Here is a 22385-nt window from a genome sequence, read left to right on the forward strand (position 1 = left end):
TACACTATTTTTCTTTCACCCTCAGTGGGTAATTATTTGAGGACACAAAGTTTATCATTAATTTTTTTAAAATCAGACTGCCTTTTTCAAATGCATATCAAACATCCCTCCTATAAAAACTTTAATGTTTCATACTGTTTCAAATGCATTGCTGCACTGACACAAGAGTAAGGAAACCTCAAGGACTAAAATGGGGAATGAAATCAAGAACTCTTGTTGATAGATGAGCCCAGCCAATGTCCCCTTGAAGGTTTTGAGAATCTTCAGCACACTGGATGTCAGGGGAAAAGTGCCAAAGCCTAAAAGGAGACTGTAGAAAGGTGAGGCTCCAGTGGGCCAAAAACAAACAAGAACTAAGAGAACAACAAAGCAAGTTGCTTTTCTCAATCTTAGCACTGAATTAGACAGGGGAAAATCTCTCCTAAGAATTCATAATGACAAAAGCTGGTCATTAGGTTGGTTTTCAGCCTGAATTTATGTTACATTTGGTCTAAATTCCTTAGATAGAGAATTTAATTTAATGTCTTAAACTGGTAGTACATAAGGGGTTACAAATTCTCTTTTGATGAGTAATTTTAAACTGAGCCTTAAAGAATTTCTAAATAAAATATTCTAAGGAAAATGGTCAGCTCATAGTTGAAAGGAGACACCATGTGGGAGTCAGCAAAAACAACAGTCTAATACTACATTTAAAGAAACGAAAGCTGGAAGGTATCCCCAAGGAATAAGAAAGTACAAAATTACCCAAAGCAGGACTTCCAGGACTTAAAAAGACAGTAACTGAAATAAAAAAAACCCAGATATATTTAACAGCAGATCATATAAACAGGTGGTGAAGAGATTACAGAACTAGAAGATGGGTCTGAAGATATTCTCTAGCATAAAGCGCAGAAACATAAAGAAAAGAAGAAACATGAAACAAGGTGTTAGAGACAGAACTCATAGTTTCAGGTAGAGATCACACAGTGAATATAAGAGAAGCAACACTGGGAGGTAAAAAAAATCTAGGAATTTACCAGAGTTACTGAAAAATCACTTTTCAAGAGTCAGAAACCCTCCCTCTTCCATTCCTTATCACCTGGCAAAAACGAAGTAAAACAAAAAAGAAGGAAAAAAATAAAAATATATCATAGCAAAATTATAGATCACTGAAGAAAGATATTAAAAGCAGCAACATTACCTTCATTTGGGTAAAAATCAGTCTGACTGTTGACATCTCATTAGCAACAATGAAGGCCAAAAACCAGAAAAATTAAGCTTTTAACAGGCTGACTGAAAGTAAGTCAACTGAGAATTTTATACTCTAGAAAAGGGGTTGGCAAATTATGGCCCATGAGCCAAATCAGGCCCTACCATCTACTTTCATAAATAAAGTTTTATAGGAACACAGCCACATACATTCATTTACATACTGTTCACAGCCTGCTTTCATAGTTTCAACAGAGACCATATGACCCATGTAGCCAAAAATACTACCATGACCTTTCCAGAAAATGTCTGTAATCCTTACTTTAGGAAGAAGAACAAAATACATATTCAAGTAAAGAAAAACAATCTGAGAATTAACCAACAAGAGAATCTCACTAAAAATTGAAAATGCATGCTTAAAGTAGAAGAAAAATGATTAAAAGACATAAGGTCTGAGACATAAGAAACAATGATACAAAGATTTGTACAACATTGGGTAAATCTGGGGAAAAAAATACTTGGGTCCATATATAACAACAACTAAAATAATAATACCTATCATTCCCTAAAGGGTTTGCACCAAAACACAGGATAACAAAAGATCAGTATTTGTATTATTTGGAAGGAGGATAGAAATACTAATTCACTTCAGATTTTACATATACAAGTTAAAATAACCAGGAAACAACTAAAGGACAAAGAATTTTCCAGAAAAGAGAAGAAGAAGGATATACTTCAACCCTTTTTAATGAGACCAGCACAATCTTGATACTCTTGGCAGGCAGCTTCTGATGTGGTTCCCAAGGGTCCCTGATTTCCACCCTGTGTAATCTCTTCTCCCTGAACATGGGCTACACCTAGCAACTCAATTTTAATGGACAGGCAACAGGGATGGACTGTCACTTTTGGATTAGGTCACACAGACTGTGACTTGGTCTTGTTATCACGCTCTCTTGCCCCATCCCCCTTCCTTGCTCTAATGAAGCCAGTGGCCAAGTGTGAGGTGGCAAAGAACTGAGGGCAGCCTCGACCAACAGCTCATGGCAAATCCTCAGTACAGCCTTGAGGCAACTGCAGCCTGCTGAGAGATCCTGAGAGGGAGGACCGAGCTAAACCACCTCCAGAGTCCTGACTCAGAGAAATTACAAGATAATAAATGTGTATTTAAATTAACTGTTGTAAGTTAAACACATAATAGAGTATCAGAACCAGACAAGAAGTGTTTAAGACAGGAACATTGTAATGACTGAATTCATGATCTTGGAGCTCCCCAAAATCCCAAAATATTCACAAATCCCAAAAAAGTTAAACCTATCTTGACCAAGTTGGGTTTCCCCAGTGAATGGAAGAGGGTTTAATATAAGAAAACCAATTAATGTGGCGCCTGGGTGGCTCAACTGTTACCATCTACTTTCAGCTCAGGTCATGATCCCAGGATGCTGGGATTGAGCCCCGCATCAGGCTCCCTTCTCAGCAGTAAGCCTGCTTCTCCCTCTCCCCCTCACCCTGCTTGGTTCCCTCTCTCTGTCAAATAAATAAATAAATAAAATCTTTTAAAAAAAAAAAAAAAAAAGGAAAGAAAACCAATTAATTCAATTCACTATATTAATCCACTAAAAGAGAAAACAAATATAAACAGTTTTTTAAATGCAGAAGGAGAAAGAAATGTTCTCAATCTCATAAAGAGCATCTACCAAAACCTCATAGTAAGTGGGTGGAATATTCAGAGTTTGCTTTGCTGCCTGGATTAAGAACAAGCCCATGACCACCAACCCTGCTCAATATTATACCATAATTCTTATCCAGAGCAATGAGCTTCCCTTTCCTCCACACCAAAGGAAAAAAATAAGAGAAGTGAACTGAGAAGGAACAAAATCCATTTATAGATGACTTTAAAGAAGATACAAGAAATACACAACGGAAAGAAAAGAGTAGAATAAAGTCACCAGACATAAAGCCAATAAATAAGTATCAACCATTTCATCATACTAAAAGCAATTAATTTTTTAGAAGAACATTACAATAGCAAACAAAAAATGAATACTCTAAGGTATTACTGATATGCAAATAGTACACTTTTTTATGTAGCCTGTATTTCAAAAACTATAAAGTTATAAAACACATTTATAAAACACACACAGAAATATTTAGAATAATAACCACTTCCAGCACAACATAAGTACTATTAACCTTGAGATAATGTTTCAATATAGAATCCTTACACATACTGTGGACCCAACAATGCACTCTAGCCATAGCTGTCTCTTAGTTTTAACGTCATGACACAGAAAACATACCCTTACCTTTCCATCAGCTGTCACTGCAAAGAGAGTCTGTTCTCCTCCAATTAACTGTACAGGTCTGAGAGTTGCAAGGGCTTCACATGGAGTGGGAACTTTAACTTTTGCACCTTCAATGCCCCCAAGCTGTCCCCTATGATTATGCCCCCATCCATAAATTGTTCCACTGCCACCAGCAGAAAGAGTCCAGTCATCTGGTCGCCTACAACAAACATTAAGTGAACAACTGACATGGCAATGAACTGCACATAAAACATCTTTCTCCAGTACATATTATTCTTGGTTCTGATATAATAACCTGTTCATCCACTGCACAAGTTGTTCATCTTGCTCTCTTTTAAAAATGTCATGGCTCTCATGGAGAACATCCATGGGTTCGCTGTCTGCCATTAACTCACGAATCTTCTTAGCCACCTAGACAATATTATTATGAGATTATCAAACACTCATCTTTCAAAAATAAAACAAATAATATTAAGAACACAGAAGTAACACAGAAGTAATTCCCATCCAACAATCTGAGAGAATAGCAACATCAAAATTGTGATTTTATAGTTAATAAGCAAAACCAATATGATTATATCAAGTCTAAGATATTTGAAAATACCTATTAGATCTTTATAATGCCATTATATCTTTAATTAACTAAAAATAAACTTTTACTGAAATTCACAGCAACTGTTTATTCAGTTTCACCTGTGTGCTTTTTTCTTTACGGTACCCCTTTGTAAGAGAATGTTGCTGTGTCTCATAAATATTGGCATCTTTTTATACCACAGCTGAAAAAGAAAGTTTTTACATTCCAGAAGTGATTTCAAAATAACATGCAATACCTCATCAAGAAAAAGACGCGGCAATGGTGTTCTTTTGTCCAGGGCCACAGCAACACGGGAGGCCATGCAGTATCTTCGGAACCAAGCCCACTTGTGTGTCTCAGCACAGCAGGGGAGAGTGTCTAGTTCCAGGTCACAAGCAAGAGCTACCAGTACCTGAAGCAACCAAAAATTAATAACACAAGGAAGCTAAAAAAAATGTAGCTAATACTCTTATTTAACCAATACTGCGTACTAAACACAGACATCATTATAGGATTTCTGTGAATCCTCATTCAGGAGCTCCTTATTCCAGGATGACTGCTATGTACCAACCAAATATTTCACCATCACCAGTGACGTGGATTATTCCTACCCAGCCCCTAGTGATGCACCTGACACATAGGAGATCAGATCTGACAATTGCTACAATACTTGCTGCCTAAGTCAAGCATCTCATCAAGTATACTAATACTTGCTTAAAGTATTAAGGGCTTAGGTTACATAGTCATTTCTGGACATTTTTCATACCCAACTTCAGCAATACCTACACCTGTCCCCAATGAGGCCTAAAATGCAATGTACTACACATGACCACTCTCAGTGGCTCTCCTTATCACTTTAAAACAAGTCAAGCATTACCTTAAAGAACGGGCTGTGGAGCAGCTGCTTGCCACCTCTTACAATAGGATCTTCATATTCAAACTGCCTTTGCAAAGCTTCTGGAAGGCCTTTTACCAAAGCAGCAAGGGCACTACCTGTAAAACTCTAAGAAAACAACAAAATTATATGCTAGTAATCCAAAATGTAGGGGAGATAATAAGCATTTTGTTTCTATGCATCCAATATTTTGTTATGTTGGTACTATTTTCCCTAAAAAAAATGTATTGATATTTTTCAAATAGGTTTGATGAGCACTAAAATTAAAAACAAAGAACCCTTTTTAATGAGACCAGCAACCCTTTTTAATGAGACCAGGTGAAAATTCACCTCAGAATGCTTGGTCTTGATTTCAGTATAGCCACTTGCAGGGAACCAATCCCTTTCTGGCCTTAAAGCCCCATCTCCTAAGATGGTTAAGATCAAGCATCCTTTCAACAATAACTATCTCATACAGCAAAAACAAGGGGATGCTGTGGGCCAGACTTTTTGCAAAGTCTAACAGACATAATCCTATGCTCACAGCCATTGACACATCTGTTTCTAAAAATCACAAGCCAATCTGCACTGAGTATATGGAGCAACATAAAGGAATCTAGAAGGGACAAAGGCGGCCTTATTCCTATGTAGAATTTCTCAACTCTTCTCAGTGACTTAGAAGTTTAAACTACTTAAACAATATTTTATTCCCAAAGGTCAAATATCTAGAAAAGCTCTTGCTTTTCCATACCAAAGCTCTTGCTTCCCCATCATTATCTCCAAGTAGCCTGTTTATGTTGATTGACTGTCCAAATTCAGTTGTAAGCAGCTTCCTCAGTCTTTGGAGGGCCCACATTCTGTGACTGGCAGCTAAAATGAGCAGAGAGAAAATATCAGAAGCTTGACCATTTTCCCCACCAAGTACAACAGATGTGATAATAAAGGTGCTATTTACCTAAGGCACTCAGCTGTGCACAGGCTGCCAGTGATGCCGCAAGACGAGGGACAATGCTTCTGTTTGAAGTGAGATTGAGTCGGAAGTCTAACAGACATGTCACCAAGTCCATGGATGGACAGGAGAGGACGCAGCGATCAGAAAGGAGGTCTTTAGGGCCTGGGAAATGAGCACTGTAAATGTCCCTGTGTTGAAAAGGAAGAGGGCTATCCCACAAAAAGACCTACACAAATCTGACCCAGTGGGCCTTGTCTACACAGATGCTGTGATTAGAGGGATGCCCATGGTACTGCCACTGTCTGTGTCACATAACTACACTCTGTACATTAACATTTTATCTGAAAATCAAACAAATTAAGAAGTGCAAGCAGTGGAGTGCCTCGTGGCTCAGTCAGTTAACTGCCTTCAGCTCAGGTCATGATCCCAAGCCGGGGATCGAGCCCCGTGTTGGGCTCTCTGCTCAGCAGGGAGTCTGCTTGTACCTCTCCCTCTGCTCCTAGCCCCCACTTTTGCTCTCGTTCTCTCTCAACTAAACAAATAAAATTGAAAAAGAAGGAAGAAGGAAGGAGAAGAAGTGGTAGTAGCAGTAGTAGCAGCAGCAGCGGTGGTGGTGGTGGTGCTGCAACAGCAGTAACTCCTTCCCCTTTAGATGATGGACTGCTAACACCCCAACAACTGGACAGCTCAGGTGGCTCTTTGGAGTTCTGATCATCACTGCAGTGGGACCTTGGGCAGGGCAGGCTCCCAACACATTAGGAGAAGGCAGACTACAAAGTACTAAATGAAAATGGTTTGTATGTCCACCTTGCTTGAGTCATTAAGACCTGGATGCTGCCAGGCCCCCAACTTACCTGCAGCTGGCATGATGGGATAGACTGTGAAGCGCCAGCCCCACCCATTCACAGACCCATCACTGATGAACTTCCACTTCAACTCATCCCCTGGGATGCGCAGCTCACTGGACCAGTCAGACCATTCTCGGCCTAGCAGAGAAAAGCATGCCCTGGGGTTGGGTTCTATCACGTGATTAACACAAACTTCTTTAGATAAAAAGAAAAATCATCTACATTATATTTGAAGAACAGCTAGCTCCTCCAACCCAAGTTCTCCCAAATTTGAGTTCACACTACTTGTAGTGAATAACATTTAATACATACTGTCTTTCCATACACACTATACCAATTACTAGGGAAACTCAGGACAAGTAGGCAATGCTCTGATGGAAACGCTCATATATAACTACAACACAGTGTGAGAGGACAGCACAGTCACCCAGCACACACATCAGGTCAAGGGCTTACAGGGAGGTTTCCAGGGCAAGGTCTTATATGATGGCAGTTACCCAGGAAACAGGATAAAAAGCCCCAGCTCTCCCTGCAGAGAGTGCAATTTTACAAAAACCTGAGCCCAGCCCTCACTGAATCAATGATCAAGTCAGTCCCTTTAGGTAGTTTCCTCATACATCAACCTTTACCTTGCATAAGCCTGGAACTCCCACATGTCTTACAGCACCCTCTCTATCTGGGTGAAACTGGGCTTACCAGACTGCCTGTGTCCCAAGGACCCAACAGGCACTCTGTAATCCCCCCCATCACTGGTGAGGTGCACAAACCACTCACGTAATTATCTTATTGAACATACTAGAAAGATGCAGATAAAACCTACTAAATTTTGCAGCAATATAGCTTATTGTCCCTTAAGTGCCACATAAGAATGAAGCAGTAGTGTTCTGTTTAGTAAGTTAACAGTTCTGTTTTATGAAGGCAAGCAGACAGCATCCTGCTCAACCCTCCTTCACACCTGACCGCACGGAGACAATCCTGTTGACACCATCCATGACTGTGAGAGGGTCGTGGCGCCTCTCTGTAGAGCACTGCCGGTCAAACTCCACCCTCAGTCCTTCTGCTCCTGGAGGTCAAATGAGCACAAAACACACAATGATTACTCCCAACTGATATATCACAGACAAGGCCATAAGCCACAACACACCACACAGAAACGGTGAGACTAAAATGATGTTTAACAGCTAATGAAAAGCAGAAAGGCAGAAAGAACTGACCTCAAAGACAAGAGCCTAAGACTAACTGCCCCATTGCCCTCACCTTGTCTACCACAGAAAACTTCAACTGTGATGGAAAGGTCAAGAAGAAGCTTCCACTTGGCTAATTCATTTTGTGCTCTCACTTCTGGGCAAACTTTCATTGTCAGACCGAGCTTTATTATTCCTCCCACCCCGCAAAGTCACACATTTAAAATGCCACTTGAGAGTATCTAGGGGGAGGAGTCAAGATGGCGGAGAAGTAGCAGGCTGAGACTACCTCAGCTAGCAGGAGATCAGCTAGAGAGCTTATCTAAAGATTGCAAACACCTGCAAATCCATCGGCAGATCGAAGAGAAGAAGAACAGCAATTCTAGAAACAGAAAAACAACCACTTTCTGAAAGGTAGGACTGGCGGAGAAGTGAATCCAAAGCGACGGGAAGATAGACCCCGGGGGGAGGGGCCGGCTCCCGGCAAGCGGCAGAGCAACGGAGCACAAAATCAGGACTTTTAAAAGTCTGTTCCGCTGAGGGACATCGCTCCGGAGGCTAAACCGGGGCGAAGCCCACGCGGGGTCGGCGTGACCTCAGGTCCCGCGGGGTCACAGAAGGATCGGGGGTGTCTGAGTGTCGCAGAGCTTGCGGTTATTGGAACGGGAAAGCCGGCTGCAGAGACAGAGCCGACAGTAAGCTCGCAGCTCGGAGTTGCCTGAAACCGGTCCCAAGCTCGGTGAGCTCGGAGCGCGGCCGGAGGTTGGGCAGACGCGAGTTACTGGGAGCTGTTCGCTGAGGGCGCACAGGGGAGCGGGGCCCCGGGCTCTCGGCTCCTCCGGGCCAGAGACCAGGAGGCCACCATTTGTATTCCCGTCCTCCGGAACTCTACGGAAAGCGCTCAGGGAACAAAAGCTCCTGAAAGCAAAGCCGAGCAGATCACTCAGCCCGGCCCCTGGTAAGGGCGGTGTAATTCCGCCTGGGGCAAAGACACTTGAGAATCACTACACCAGGCCCCTCCCCCAGAAGATCAACAAGAAATCCAGGCAAGACTAAGTTCACCTACCAAGGAGTGCAGTTTCAATACCAAGGAGAGCAGCAGAATTCCAGAGGAGGAGAAAACAAACCACGGAACTCATGGATTTCTCCCTGTGATTTTTTAGTCTTGCAGTTAATTTAATTTTTTTTCTTTTTCATTTTTTTTCTCTTCTTCTGCTAAAATTTTTTATAACTTTTACCCTTTTATTTTTTAATGTTTTTTAACTAGACTATCTAATATATATATATTTTTCTTTTTTATACTTTTCTTTATTCATTTTCTTTTTTTTTAATTCTTTTTTTTTCTTTTTTTCTTTATTTTTGAACCTCTTTTTATCCCCAAATCAGAAGAGATCCTAATCTCTTCAATCTTTTTTTCTTAATTCTTTTTTAAATTCTTCAATCTCTTTTTTTTAATTCTTTTTTTCTTTTTTTTTCTTTCTTTCTTTTTGAACCTCTTTTTATCCCCAAATCATAAGAGATTGGGAGATCCCAATCAGAAGAGATTGGGAGATCCCAATCAAAGGAGATCCCAATCAGAGGAGATCCCTCACCCAATCGTGAGGGGGGAGAAATCCCCCCTCACGATTTGGGATCTCTTCTGATTTGGTTAAAGCATATTTTCCTGGGATTGTTGCCACCCTTTTAGTATTTTACTTGCTCCTTCATATACTCTTAGCTGGACAAAATGACAAGGCGGAAAAATTCACAACAAAAAAAAGAACAAGAGGCAGTACCGAAGGCTAGGGACCTAATCAATACAGACATTGGTAATATGTCAGATCTAGAGTTCAAAATGACAATTCTCAAGGTTATAGCCGGGCTTGAAAAAGGCATGGAAGATATTAGAGAAACCCTCTCCAGAGATATAAAAGCCCTTTCTGGAGAAATAAAAGAACTAAAATCTAACCAAGTTGAAATCTAAAAAGCTATTAATGAAGTTCAATCAAAAATGGAGGCTCTCACTGCTAGGATAAATGAGGCAGAAGAAAGAATTAGCGATATAGAAGACCAAATGACAGAGAATAAAGAAGCTGAGCAAAAGAGGGACAAACAGCTACTGGACCACGAGGGGAGAATTCGAGAGATAAGTGACACCATAAGACGAAACAACATTAGAATAATTGGGATTCCAGAAGAAGAAGAAAGAGAGATGGGAGCAGAAGGTATACTGGAGAGAATTATTGGGGAGAATTTCCCCAATATGGCAAAGAAAACGAGTATCAAAATTCAGGAGGTTCAGAGAACGCCCCTCAAAATCAATAAGAATAGGCCCACACCCCGTCACCTAATAGTAAAATTTACAAGCCTTAGTGACAAAGAGAAAATCCTGAAAGCAGCCCGGGAAAAGAAGTCTGTAACATACAATGGTAAAAGTATTAGATTGGTAGCTGACTTATCCACAGAGACCTGGCAGGCCAGAAAGAGCTGGCATGATATTTTCAGAGCACTAAACGAGAAAAACATGCAGCCAAGAATACTATATCCAGCTAGGCTATCATTGAAAATAGAAGGAGAGATTAAAAGCTTCCAGGACAAACAAAAACTGAAAGAATTTGCAAACACCAAAACAGCTCTACAGGAAATACTGAAAGGGGTCCTCTAAGCAAAGAGAGAGCCTACAAATGGTAGATCAGAAAGGAACAGAGACAATATACAGTAACAGTCACCTTACAGGCAATACAATGGCACTAAAATCATATCTCTCAATAGTTACCCTGAATGTTAATGGGCTAAATGCCCCAATCAAAAGACACAGGGTATCAGAATGGATAATAAAACAAAACCCATCTATATGTTGCCTCCAAGAAACTCATTTTAAACCCGAAGACACCTCCAGACTTAAAGTGAGGGGGTGGAAAAGAATTTACCATGCTAATGGACATCAGAAAAAAGCAGGAGTGGCAATCCTTATATCAGATCAATTAGATTTTAAGCCAAAGACTATAATAAGAGATGAGGAAGGACACTATATCATACTCAAAGGGTCTGTCCAACAAGAAGATCTAACAATTTTAAATATCTATGCCCCCAACGTGGGCGCAGCAAACTATATAAACCAATTAATAACAAAATCAAAGAAACACATCAACAATAATACAATAATAGTAGGGGACTTTAACACTCCCCTCACTGAAATGGACAGATCATCCAAGCAAAAGATCAACAGGGAAATAAAGGCCTTAAATGATACACTGGATGAGATGGACATCACAGATATATTCAGAACATTTCATCCCAAAGCAACAGAATACACATTCTTCTCTAGTGCACATGGAACATTCTCCAGAATAGATCACATCCTCGGTCCTAAATCAGGACTCAACCAGTATCAAAAGATTGGGATCCTTCCCTGCATATTTTCAGACCACAGTGCTCTGAAGCTAGAACTCAACCACAAGAGGAAGTTTGGAAAGAACACAAATACATGGAGACTAAACAGCATCCTTCTAAAGAATGAATGGGTCAACCGGGAAATTAAAGAAGAATTGAAAAAAATCATGGAAACAAATGATAATGAAAATACAACGGTTCAAAATCTGTGGGACACAACAAAGGCAGTCCTGAGAGGAAAATATATAGCGGTACAAGCTTTTCTCAAGAAACAAGAAAGGTCTCAGGTACACAACCTAACCCTACACCTAAAGGAGCTGGAGAAAGAACAAGAAAGAAACCCTAAGCCCAGCAGGAGAAGAGAAATCGTAAAGATCAGAGCAGAAATCAATGAAATAGAAACCAAAAAAACAATAGAACAAATCAACCAAACTAGGAGCTGGTTCTTTGAAAGAATTAATAAAATTGATAAACCCTTCGCCAGACTTATCAAAAAGAAAAGAGAAAGGACCCAAATAAATAAAATCATGAATGAAAGAGGAGAGATCACAACTAACACCAAAGAAATACAAACTATTATAAGAACATACTATGAGCAACTCTACGCCAACAAATTTGACAATCTGGAAGAAATGGATGCATTCCTAGAAACATATAAACTACCAAAATTGAACCAGGAAGAAATAGAAATCCTGAACAGACCCATAACCAGTAAGGAGATTGAAACAGTCATTAAAAATCTCCAAACAAACAAAAGCCCAGGGCCAGATGGCTTCCCGGGGGAATTCTACCAAACATTTAAAGAAGAACTAATTCCTATTCTCCTGAAACTGTTCCAAAAAATAGAAATGGAAGGAAAACTCCCAAACTCATTTTATGAGGCCAGCATCACCTTGATCCCAAAATCAGACAAGGATCCCATCAAAAAAGAGAGCTATAGACCAATATCCTTGATGAACACAGATGCAAAAATTCTCACCAAAATACTAGCCAATAGGATTCAACAGTACATTAAAAGGATTATTCACCACGACCAAGTGGGATTTATCCCAGGGCTGCAAGGTTGGTTCAACATCCGCAAATCAGTCAATGTGATACAACACATCAATAAAAGAAAGAACAAGAACCATATGATACTCTCAATAGATGCTGAAAAAGCATTTGACAAAGTACAGCATCCCTTCCTGATCAAAACCCTTCAAAGTGTAGGGATAGAGGGCACATACCTCAATATCATCAAAGCCATCTATGAAAAACCCACTGCAAATATCATTCTCCATGGAGAAAAACTGAAAGCTTTTCCGCTAAGGTCAGGAACACGGCAGGGATGTCCATTATCACCACTGCTATTCAACATAGTACTAGAAGTCCTAGCCTCAGCAATCAGACAACAAAAGGAAATTAAAGGCATCCAAATCGGCAAAGAAGAAGTCAAATTATCACTCTTCGCAGATGATATGATACTCTATGTGGAAAACCCAAAAGACTCCACTCCAAAACTGCTAGAACTTATACAGGAATTCAGTAAAGTGTCAGGATATAAGATCAATGCACAGAAATCAGTTGCATTTCTCTACACCAACAACAAGACAGAAGAAAGAGAAATTAAGGAGTCAATCCCATTTACAATTGCACCCCAAACCATAAGATACCTAGGAATAAACCTAACCAAAGAGGCTAAGAATCTATACTCAGAAAACTATAAAGTACTCATGAAAGAAATTGAGGAAGACACAAAGAAATGGAAAAATGTTCCATGCTCCTGGATTGGAAGAATAAATATTGTGAAAATGTCTATGCTACCTAAAGCAATCTACACATTTAATGCAATTCCTATCAAAGTACCATCCATCTTTTTCAAAGAAATGGAACAAATAATCCTAAAATTTATATGGAACCAGAAAAGACCTCAAATAGCCAAAGGGATATTGAAAAAGAAAGCCAAAGTTGGTGGCATCACAATTCCGGACTTCAAGCTCTATTACAAAGCAGTCATCATCAAGACAGCATGGTATTGCACAAAAACAGACACATAGATCAATGGAAGAGAATAGAGAGCCCAGAAATAGACCCTCAACTCTATGGTCAACTAATCTTCGACAAAGCAGGAAAGAATGTCCAATGGAAAAAAGACAGCCTCTTTAATAAATGGTGTTGGGAAAATTGGACAGCCACGTGCAGAAAAATGAAATTGGACCATTTCCTTACACCACACACAAAAATAGATTCAAAATGGATTAAGGACCTCAATGTGAGAAAGGAATCCATCAAAATCCTTGAGGAGAACACAGGCAGCAACCTCTTCGACCTCAGCCGCAGCAACATCTTCCTAGGAACATCGCCAAAGGCAAGGGAAGCAAGGGCAAAAATGAACTTTTGGGATTTCATCAAAATCAAAAGCTTTTGCACAGCAAAGGAAACAGTTAACAAAACCAAAAGACAACTGACAGAATGGGAGAAGATATTTGCAAACGACATATCAGATAAAGGACTAGTGTCCAAAATCTATAAAGAACTTAACAAACTCAACACCCAAAGAACAAATAATCCAATCAAGAAATGGGCAGAGGACATGAACAGACGTTTCTGCAAAGAAGACATCCAGATGGCCAACAGACACATGAAAAAGTGCTCCATATCACTCGGCATCAGGGAAATACAAATCAAAACCACAATGAGATATCACCTCACACCAGTCAGAATGGCTAAAATCAACAAGTCAGGAAATGACAGATGCTGGCGAGGATGCCGAGAAAGGGGAACCCTCCTACACTGTTGGTGGGAATGCAAGCTGGTGCAACCACTCTGGAAAACAGCATGGAGGTTCCTCAAAATGTTGAAAATAGAACTGCCCTATGACCCAGCAATTGCACTACTGGGTATTTACCCTAAAGATACAAACGTAGTGATCCAAAGGGGCACGTGCACCCGAATGTTTATAGCAGCAATGTCCACAATAGCCAAACTATGGAAAGAACCTAGATGTCCATCAACAGATGAATGGATCAAGAAGATGTGGTATATATACACAATGGAATACTATGCAGCCATCAAAAGAAACGAAATCTTGCCATTTGCGACAACATGGATGGAACTAGAGCGTATCATGCTTAGCGGAGAAAGACAACTATCATATGATCTCCCTGATATGAGGAAGTGGTGATGCAACATGGGGGCTTAAGTGGGTAGGAGAAGAATCCATGAAACAAGATGGGATAGGGAGGGAGACAAACCATAAGTGACTCTTAATCTCACCAAACAAACTGTGGGTTGCTGGGGGGAGGGGAGTTGGGAGAAGGGGGGTAGGGTTATGGACATTGGGGAGGGTATGTGCTTTTGGGTAAATTGGAAGGGGAGATGAACCATGAGAGACTATGGACTCTGAAAAACAATCTGAGGGGTTTGAAGTGGCGGGGGGGTGGGAGGTTGGGGTACCAGGTGGTGGGTATTATAGAGGGCACAGCTTGCATGGAGCACTGGGTGTGGTGAAAAAATAATGAATACTGTTTTTCTGAAAATAAATAAATTGGGAAAAAAAATAAAATAAAATGCCACTTGAAATATTCATCAAACATTTAGCATTTGATTTACAGTCTTCTTTGGGACAAATTAGCTTACAAAAGAATTAATGAAAGGCAAGACATAGGTGATGGTGGAAAGAAGAGGTTAGCGAATCCTTCTTTGAAAGCAGCTACAAAAACACACAAAATTATAAAAGATGATGATACCAGGGCTCTGAAAATAAAGTAAAGGCAAACAACATTTCCAAACTAGGAACAGAAAGAAATTTCCTCAAGCTAATAAGGGCATCTATGAAAAATCTACAGTTAATGGACATAACACTGACAGACTAAACGTATTCACCTTATTGGAACAAGGAAAGGATTTCCACTCTCATCCTTAGTATGCAACTGATTCTAGACAGTCTCTGCTCTAGTGTAAGGAACAGATGATGTCTGTTAAATGTCACAGGGTGTTAACTGTTATGAAGAAGGAAGGGTGTGAAATGAGATTGGAGAAAGGCTGTTTCAGCAGACGGTGGTTCAACTGGAAAGGATTCTCTAAACAAGCGGGACATGGCCGTTAAGTATTGCCTAGAGGAAGAATATTTCAGGCAGATGGCAGATACAAAGTGAGACAAAGAGTCTAAATCTGGAATATACTTCAGGACTGGTAAAGAAGACGATGTGGAGGGGCCTGGAGAGAGAGACAAAGGAGTGAGGAAGCAATACATTGAAGAGGTGACCAGAGCTCATACAGTTATACAGACCGTGGTCAGAAGTTCAGTTCTTATTTTCAAGTTATAGTTATAGGGGCATATTGGTGGGTTTTAAGCAGAGGAGTAGGTTCTGACTGGTTCACAAGGTGGTTTTAAAAGAGTATCTCTGTATGTCCTGTAGGGAGATGATTCTGGGGGACACAGGAGGTTATGTGCTAGTATAGTATGTGGTGCTAGTGTAATACACTGGGTGAGACCAGCTGGCTGGACCCAGAATGGCCAGGAGTTAGAGAGAAATGACTGAGTTAGTAATATATTTTAAAAGTAGAAATGACAAGTACTTCCAGGAAAGATGGCAAAGTAGGAGGACCCTAAACTCACTTCACCCCACAGATACAGCTAGATAACTACATACAGTAGATACAACTAGATAACACTCACATCAGAGCAAAGAACTCAGAAAAGGACCCAAAGACTGGCTGAACAAACATCACAACTAAAATCTGTCAAGGGATTCACAAAATAAAAAGATGTAAAATCTGACACTATATACCTAAACCATTGGGGGAGAGAAGAGTAAAGAATGGGTTCAAACTTAAGCAACCATCAACCTGACATAGACTGCTATATGCAGAAGATGTTATATATAAACCTAATGGTAACCACAAATCAAAAACTAGTAATATGCAAAGATATGCAAAGATAGAAAGGAATCCAAGTATATAATAAAAGAAAACCAGCAAACCATGGAAGAGAGAAAGAAAAGGATCAGAGAAACTATACGAAAACAACCACAAAACAAGTAACAAAAATTGGCAATAAATAAGCATTTATCAATAATTACTTTGAATCTAAGTGGACTAAATGCCCCAAACAAAAAATATAGGGTGACAGAGAAGATTAAAAAACAAGACCCATCTGTATGCTGCCTACAACAGACTCATTTCAAATGTAAAAGACACCTGCAGATTCAAACTGAGAAGGTGGAGAAATATTTATCACACAAATGCATGTCAAAAGAAAGCTGCAATGCTTCTATTGGACAAAACAGACTTTAAAACAGCCTGTACCAAGAGACAAAGAAGGACTCTATTAAATAATAAAGGGTACAATTCAACAAGAATATATAACAATTGTTGATATTTATGCCCCTAACATGGGAGCACCCAAATACATAAAAGAGTTAATAACAAACATAAAAAGGAACTAATCAACAGTAATAACAGTAATTATAGGGGACTTTAACACCCCACTTATATTGATGGACAAATCACCCAAATAGAAAATCAACAAGGAAACAGTGGCTTTGAATAACACACTGGACCAGATGAATTTAACAAATATATACAGGATAGAAGAATACACATGCTTGTTAGAGGCACAAAGAACATGCTCCAGAATAGATCACATATTAGTCCACAAAACAACCCTCAACAAATTCAAGATCAAAGTCATACCATTCATCTTTTCTGATCACGATGCTATGAAACTAGAAACCAACCACAGGAAAAATGTGGAAAGAACACAAATACATGGAGGTTAAATAACATGCTACTGAAAAATGAATGGGTTAACCAAGAAATCAAAGAAGAAATAAAAAAGTATATGGAAACAAACAAAAACGAAAACACAATGGTCCACAACTTTTGGGATACAGGAAAAATGGTTCTAAGAGGGAAGTTTATAGCAATAAAGGCCTACCTCAAGAAGAAAGAAAAGTCTCAAATAACCCAACTTTACACTTAAAAGAGCTAGAAAAAGGACAACAAACAAAACCTAAAACCAGCAGAAAGAAGGAAATAATAAAGATTAGAGCAGAAATAAATGATACAGAAACTAAAAAAACAAACAAAAAAACAATAGAACAGATCAATGAAACCAAGAGCTAGTTGTATGAAAAGATCAACAAAATTGATAAACCTCTAGCCAGACCTATCAAAAAAAAAGAGAGAGAGAGAAAGGACCCCAATAAATAAAATCACAAATAAAAGAGGAGAAATAAAAACAAACACCACAGAAATACAGTTGTAAGAGAATATTATGAAAGACAATATGCCAAAAAATTAGACAATCTAAAAGAAAATAAATTCCTACAAACATATAAACTACCAAACCTGAAGCAGGAAGTAACAGAAAATTTGAATAGACTGATAAGCAGCAAGGAGATTGCAAGAGTAATCAAAAAACTCCCAACAAATTAAAGTCCAGGACGAGATACTTTTACAGGCAAATGCTACCAAACATTTAAGAAACAGTTAATACCTATTCTTCTCAAACTATTCCAGATATTAAAAGAGTAAGGAAAACTTCCAAGCTATTAGGCCACTAACACCCTAATACCAAAACCACATAAAGACACCACACAAGAGAACTAGAAGCCAGTATCTCTGATAAACACAGACACAAAATCCTCAAAAAAAATACTACCAAACTGAATCCAATAATACATTAAAAAAGTCATTCACCACAACCAAGTGGGATTTATTCCTGGGATGCAAGGGTGATTCAACATTCACAAATCAATCAACATGATACAATACACCAATAAGAGAAAGGATTAAAATCCATGTAATCATTTCAACAGATGCAGAAAAAGCATTTGACGAAGTACAATATCCACCCATGATAAAAGCCCTCACCAAAGTGGGTTTAGAGGGAACATACCTTGACATAATAAAAGCCATATACGAAAAACCCACAGTGAACATCATACTCAATGGGGAAAAAACTAAGAGCTTTTCCCCTAAGGTCAGCAATAAGATGAGGATGTCTACTTTCCAAAAAGTCGGGTTTTTTAAAGACTTTATTTATTTATTTATTGGGGGGCGGGCGAGGGGAGGAGCAGAAGGGGAGGAAGTAGAAGGAGACACTCTCAAGCAGAGCCCAACATGGTGATTGATCCCATGACACTGAGATCATGACATGAGCCGAAACCAAGAGTTGGATACTTAACCTACTGAACCACTCAGGTGTCCCTACTATACCACTTGTATTCAACTTGCACTGGAGGTCCTAGTCATAGCAATCAGACAACAAAAAGAAATAAGAGGTATTCGAATTGGTAAGGAAGAAATAAAACTTTCTGATTTGCAGATGACATGATACTCTATATAGGAAATCCTAAAGACTCCACTAAAAAACTACTAGAACTAATATATAAATTAGTAGAATTACAAGATACAAAAATCTATTGCAGGGTGCCTGGGTGGCTCGGCTCAGGTCATGATCTCAGGGTCCTGGGATCGAGTCCCGCATCGGGCTCTCTGCTCAGCAGGGAGCCTGCTTCCTCCTCTTTCTCTCTGCCTGCCTCTCTGCCTACTTGTGATCTGTCTCTGTCAAATAAATAAATAAAAATCTTAAAAAAAAAAAAAAGAAATCTATTGCATTTTTATACACTAATAATGAAGTAGCAAAAAGAGAACTCGAAGAATCAATCCCAATTACAACTGCACAAAAAATAATAAGATACCTATGAATAAACCTAATCAAAAAGGTGACAGACCTATATACTGAAAACGATAAAACACTGATTAAAGAAATTGAAGACATAAAGAAATGTACAGATATTCCATGCTCATGGATTGGCAGAACAAATACTATTAAAATGTCTTTATTACCCAGAGGAATCTCTACCCAAATACCAACAGCATTTTTTGCAGAACTAAAATAAACAATCCTAAAATTTATATAGAGCACAAAAGACCTCGAACAGCCAAAGCAACCCTGACAAAGAAAACCAAAGCTGGAGGCATCACAATTCCGGACTTCAAGTTATATTACCAAGCTGTAGTGATCAAAATAGTATGAAACTAGCAAAGAAACAGACACGCAGATCAGTGGAACAGGACAGAAAACCATAAAAGGGCCCATAACTCTACCATTAATTTATCTTCAACAAAGCAAGAAAGAACGTCCAATGGAAAAAAAGACCATATTTTCAAGAAATGGTGTTGGGAAAACTGGACCTCTACATGCAAAGAATGAAACTGGACCTTTTTCTTACACCATACATAAAAATAAATTCAGAATGGATGAAAGACCTAAATGTGAAGGGCTCCTAGGGGACTCACTCAGCTAAATGTCTGCCTTAGACTCAGATCACAATCTCGAGGTCCTGGGATCACGTCCTGTGTCGGACTACAGCCCACTGGGGAGTCTGCTTCTCCCTCTCCCTCTGCTCCCTCTCTCAAATAGATACATAAATAAATCTTTAAAAAAAAACATAAATGTGAGACCTAAAACCATAAAAATCCTAAAAGACAGCATAGGCAGTAATGTCTCTGACATCAGAAAAGCAAAACTTTTCTAGATGTCTCCTGAGGGAAGTGAAATAAAACCAAAAATAAACTACTGTGACTTCATCCAAATAAAAAGCTCTGCACAATGAAGGAAACAATCAATAAAACTAAAAAGCAATCTACAGAATGGAGTAAGATATTTGCAAATGATATGTCTGATAAAGGGTTAGTACCCAAAATATAAAGAACTTATAAAATTCAACAGTCAAAAAACAAATAATCTAATTAAAAAATGGGCAGAAGACTTGAACAGACTTTTCTCCAAAGAAGACATACAGATGGTCAACAGACGCATGAAAGGATACTTATCACCAGGGAAACACAAATCAAAACTACAATAAGGTATCACCTCACACCTGTCAAAATGGCTAAAATCAAAACCACAAGAAACAGTTAAGTATTGTTGAAGATATGGACAAAAAGGAACCTTCTTACACACTTAGTGGGAATGTAAACTGGTACAGCCACTCTGGAAAACAGAATGGAGGTTCCTCAAAAGTTAAAAACTGGGGCATCTGGGTGGCTCAGTCAGTTAAGCGTCTGATCCCAGGGTCCTGGGATCAAGCTCCACATCAAGCTCCCTGCTCAGTGGGGCGGGAGGGCTGCTTCTCCCTCTGCCTCTGCTTGTGCTCTCTCTTGCTCTTTCTCTCCCAAATAAATAAATAAAATCTTAAAAAAAAAAAAAAAGTTAAAAATATAGCTACGCTATGATCCAGTAATTGCACTACTGGGTATTTACTCCCAAAATACAAAAACACTAATTCAAAGGGACACATGCACGCTGATCTGTATTGCAGCATTATTTACAATAGCCAGGATATGGAAGCAGCCCAAGTATCTATCAATAGATGAATGGACAAGAATGTAGTATGTGTATACACACACACACACACACACAAAATGACTCTTACTCAGCCATAAAAAAGAACAAAATCTTTTTTCATTTGCAGTGATGTGGATGGAGCTACAGAGTATAATGCTAAGTATAACAAGTCAGTCAGAGAAAGACAAATACCATATGACTGTACTCCTACATGGCATTTAAGAAGTAAAACAAATGAGTAAAGGTAAAAAAAGAGAGAGAGAAACAAGAAAGAGACTCTTAACTATAGAAAACAAATGGATGGTTACCAGAGCAGGGTGGGTGGGAGAGTAGGTGAAATAGGGGATAGGGATTAAGGAGGGCACTCGTGAAGAGTACCAGGTGATGTATGGAAGTGACGAATCACTATATTGTACACCTAAAACTAATATAATACTGTATGTTAACTATACTGGAATTTTTTTTTTTTTTAAGCAGGAATGATGGAATTTGCTGGTGGAGTAGGTATGAAGTAAGAGAGAAGCAGAGAAGATGAAGAGGGCCACCAAATTTTTGTTGTAGGCAAATGATCAGTAGAAATATCTTTTGTTTTTTCAATTTCTATCATGAGTCATAGCTTAAAGAAAGCTTTTCTAAAAGTTATAAAAATGTACACATATATGAGCAAGATAAAAGTATCAAGGTCAAATCCAATACAAAGTTATTCTTAGAAAAGAGAAAATAAGAAACAGAATAATGTCCTTTCAATGAACACAGACCAGAAAGATATGCCTATGAAAAATATCAAAACTATAATCTATTACTTCTAAAAAAGTTTTTAAAAATTAACAAAATTATCAAAATATGAAAGAAATAATGCAACTTAAAATTAGGACAACCAAAATATTAAATAATAAAATTCATTTAAAAAATTACCAAAAAAATTACAAAATTCAGACTAAACTAGAAAGAATATAGGAGTAAATGAACACAATGGATGGTGCCTTAAGACAAACAGAAGGAGGAAAGGAGGAAAAAGAAAGAGATAGAAAGTATTTGAGAGATGAAGTAGTCAGCACTGACTCTAAAAGTTATCCAACCCAAGATGACCCCATTTCATGAAAGAGAGCTGAAGGATGCAAACAGTAGAAACTGTAATACAGAGAAAAGATCTGAAACTAAATTTTAAAGGACCACACCCCTTACTGATGACTATCACCTACAGTACCCAATACAAAAACATATTCTAGTAAAATTACTAAAACAAAGCACAGCACATAAGGGGGAAAAAACAGATTATCACCATCACACTTTCACAGAGGAAGAATATGTGATCCAAAGATTTACCACCAAGAAAAGCTAACTTTCAGGTTTGGGCCCAGTCTGTCATGAACAAGCTGATCCCAAGGCTGCCATCCTCTGAGTCCTGCTGAATAACTGACTAGAGAGTGAGCTTCAGACAATCATAATGAAAAAAGAGACAGACAAAGGACTAGAAGTGAGCATTAAACAGAGTAAAACTAAGACTGAAAGAAGTATAGTGTGTAATAGCTATTATGCTTTAGTAGACACAGTATATTTTAATACAGTTGGGAGAAAGAAGAGAGCTGAGACAAAAAGTTTTTTAGCCATTTTTAGGAATTATATTCATGTTTTTTTGTATTAGAATTGAATCGTGAGTCCATTTCTTATGCAACATGAGAGAAAGCAAATGAATAATTGTGAGATATTCTAATTCTGTCATCCCTGTCTAACCAGGATTTTCAGTATA

At 38.7% G+C, this 22385-nt stretch overlaps 1 protein-coding gene across 5 annotated transcripts in view; it reads right to left on the reverse strand.

Annotated features, from left to right (window-relative positions):
* Positions 1 to 22385, reverse strand: part of HERC2 (HECT and RLD domain containing E3 ubiquitin protein ligase 2) — a 250796-nt gene that overhangs the window by 30945 nt on the left and 197466 nt on the right. For all 5 annotated transcript variants that reach the window (XM_044232144.1, XM_044232143.1, XM_044232140.1 and 2 more), the window contains exons 71-78: positions 7695 to 7802; positions 6746 to 6877; positions 5895 to 6053; positions 5691 to 5809; positions 4943 to 5068; positions 4322 to 4477; positions 3787 to 3902; positions 3492 to 3690 (exon numbers count right to left, since the gene is read on the reverse strand). In XM_044232144.1, the coding sequence (XP_044088079.1) occupies positions 3492 to 3690; positions 3787 to 3902; positions 4322 to 4477; positions 4943 to 5068; positions 5691 to 5809; positions 5895 to 6053; positions 6746 to 6877; positions 7695 to 7802 (1115 nt within the window). The remainder of the gene's footprint in view (positions 1 to 3491; positions 3691 to 3786; positions 3903 to 4321; positions 4478 to 4942; positions 5069 to 5690; positions 5810 to 5894; positions 6054 to 6745; positions 6878 to 7694; positions 7803 to 22385) is intronic.

Source organism: Neovison vison, chromosome 13 (assembly GCF_020171115.1).
Source record: "Neovison vison isolate M4711 chromosome 13, ASM_NN_V1, whole genome shotgun sequence".
NCBI lineage: Eukaryota > Metazoa > Chordata > Mammalia > Carnivora > Mustelidae > Neogale > Neogale vison.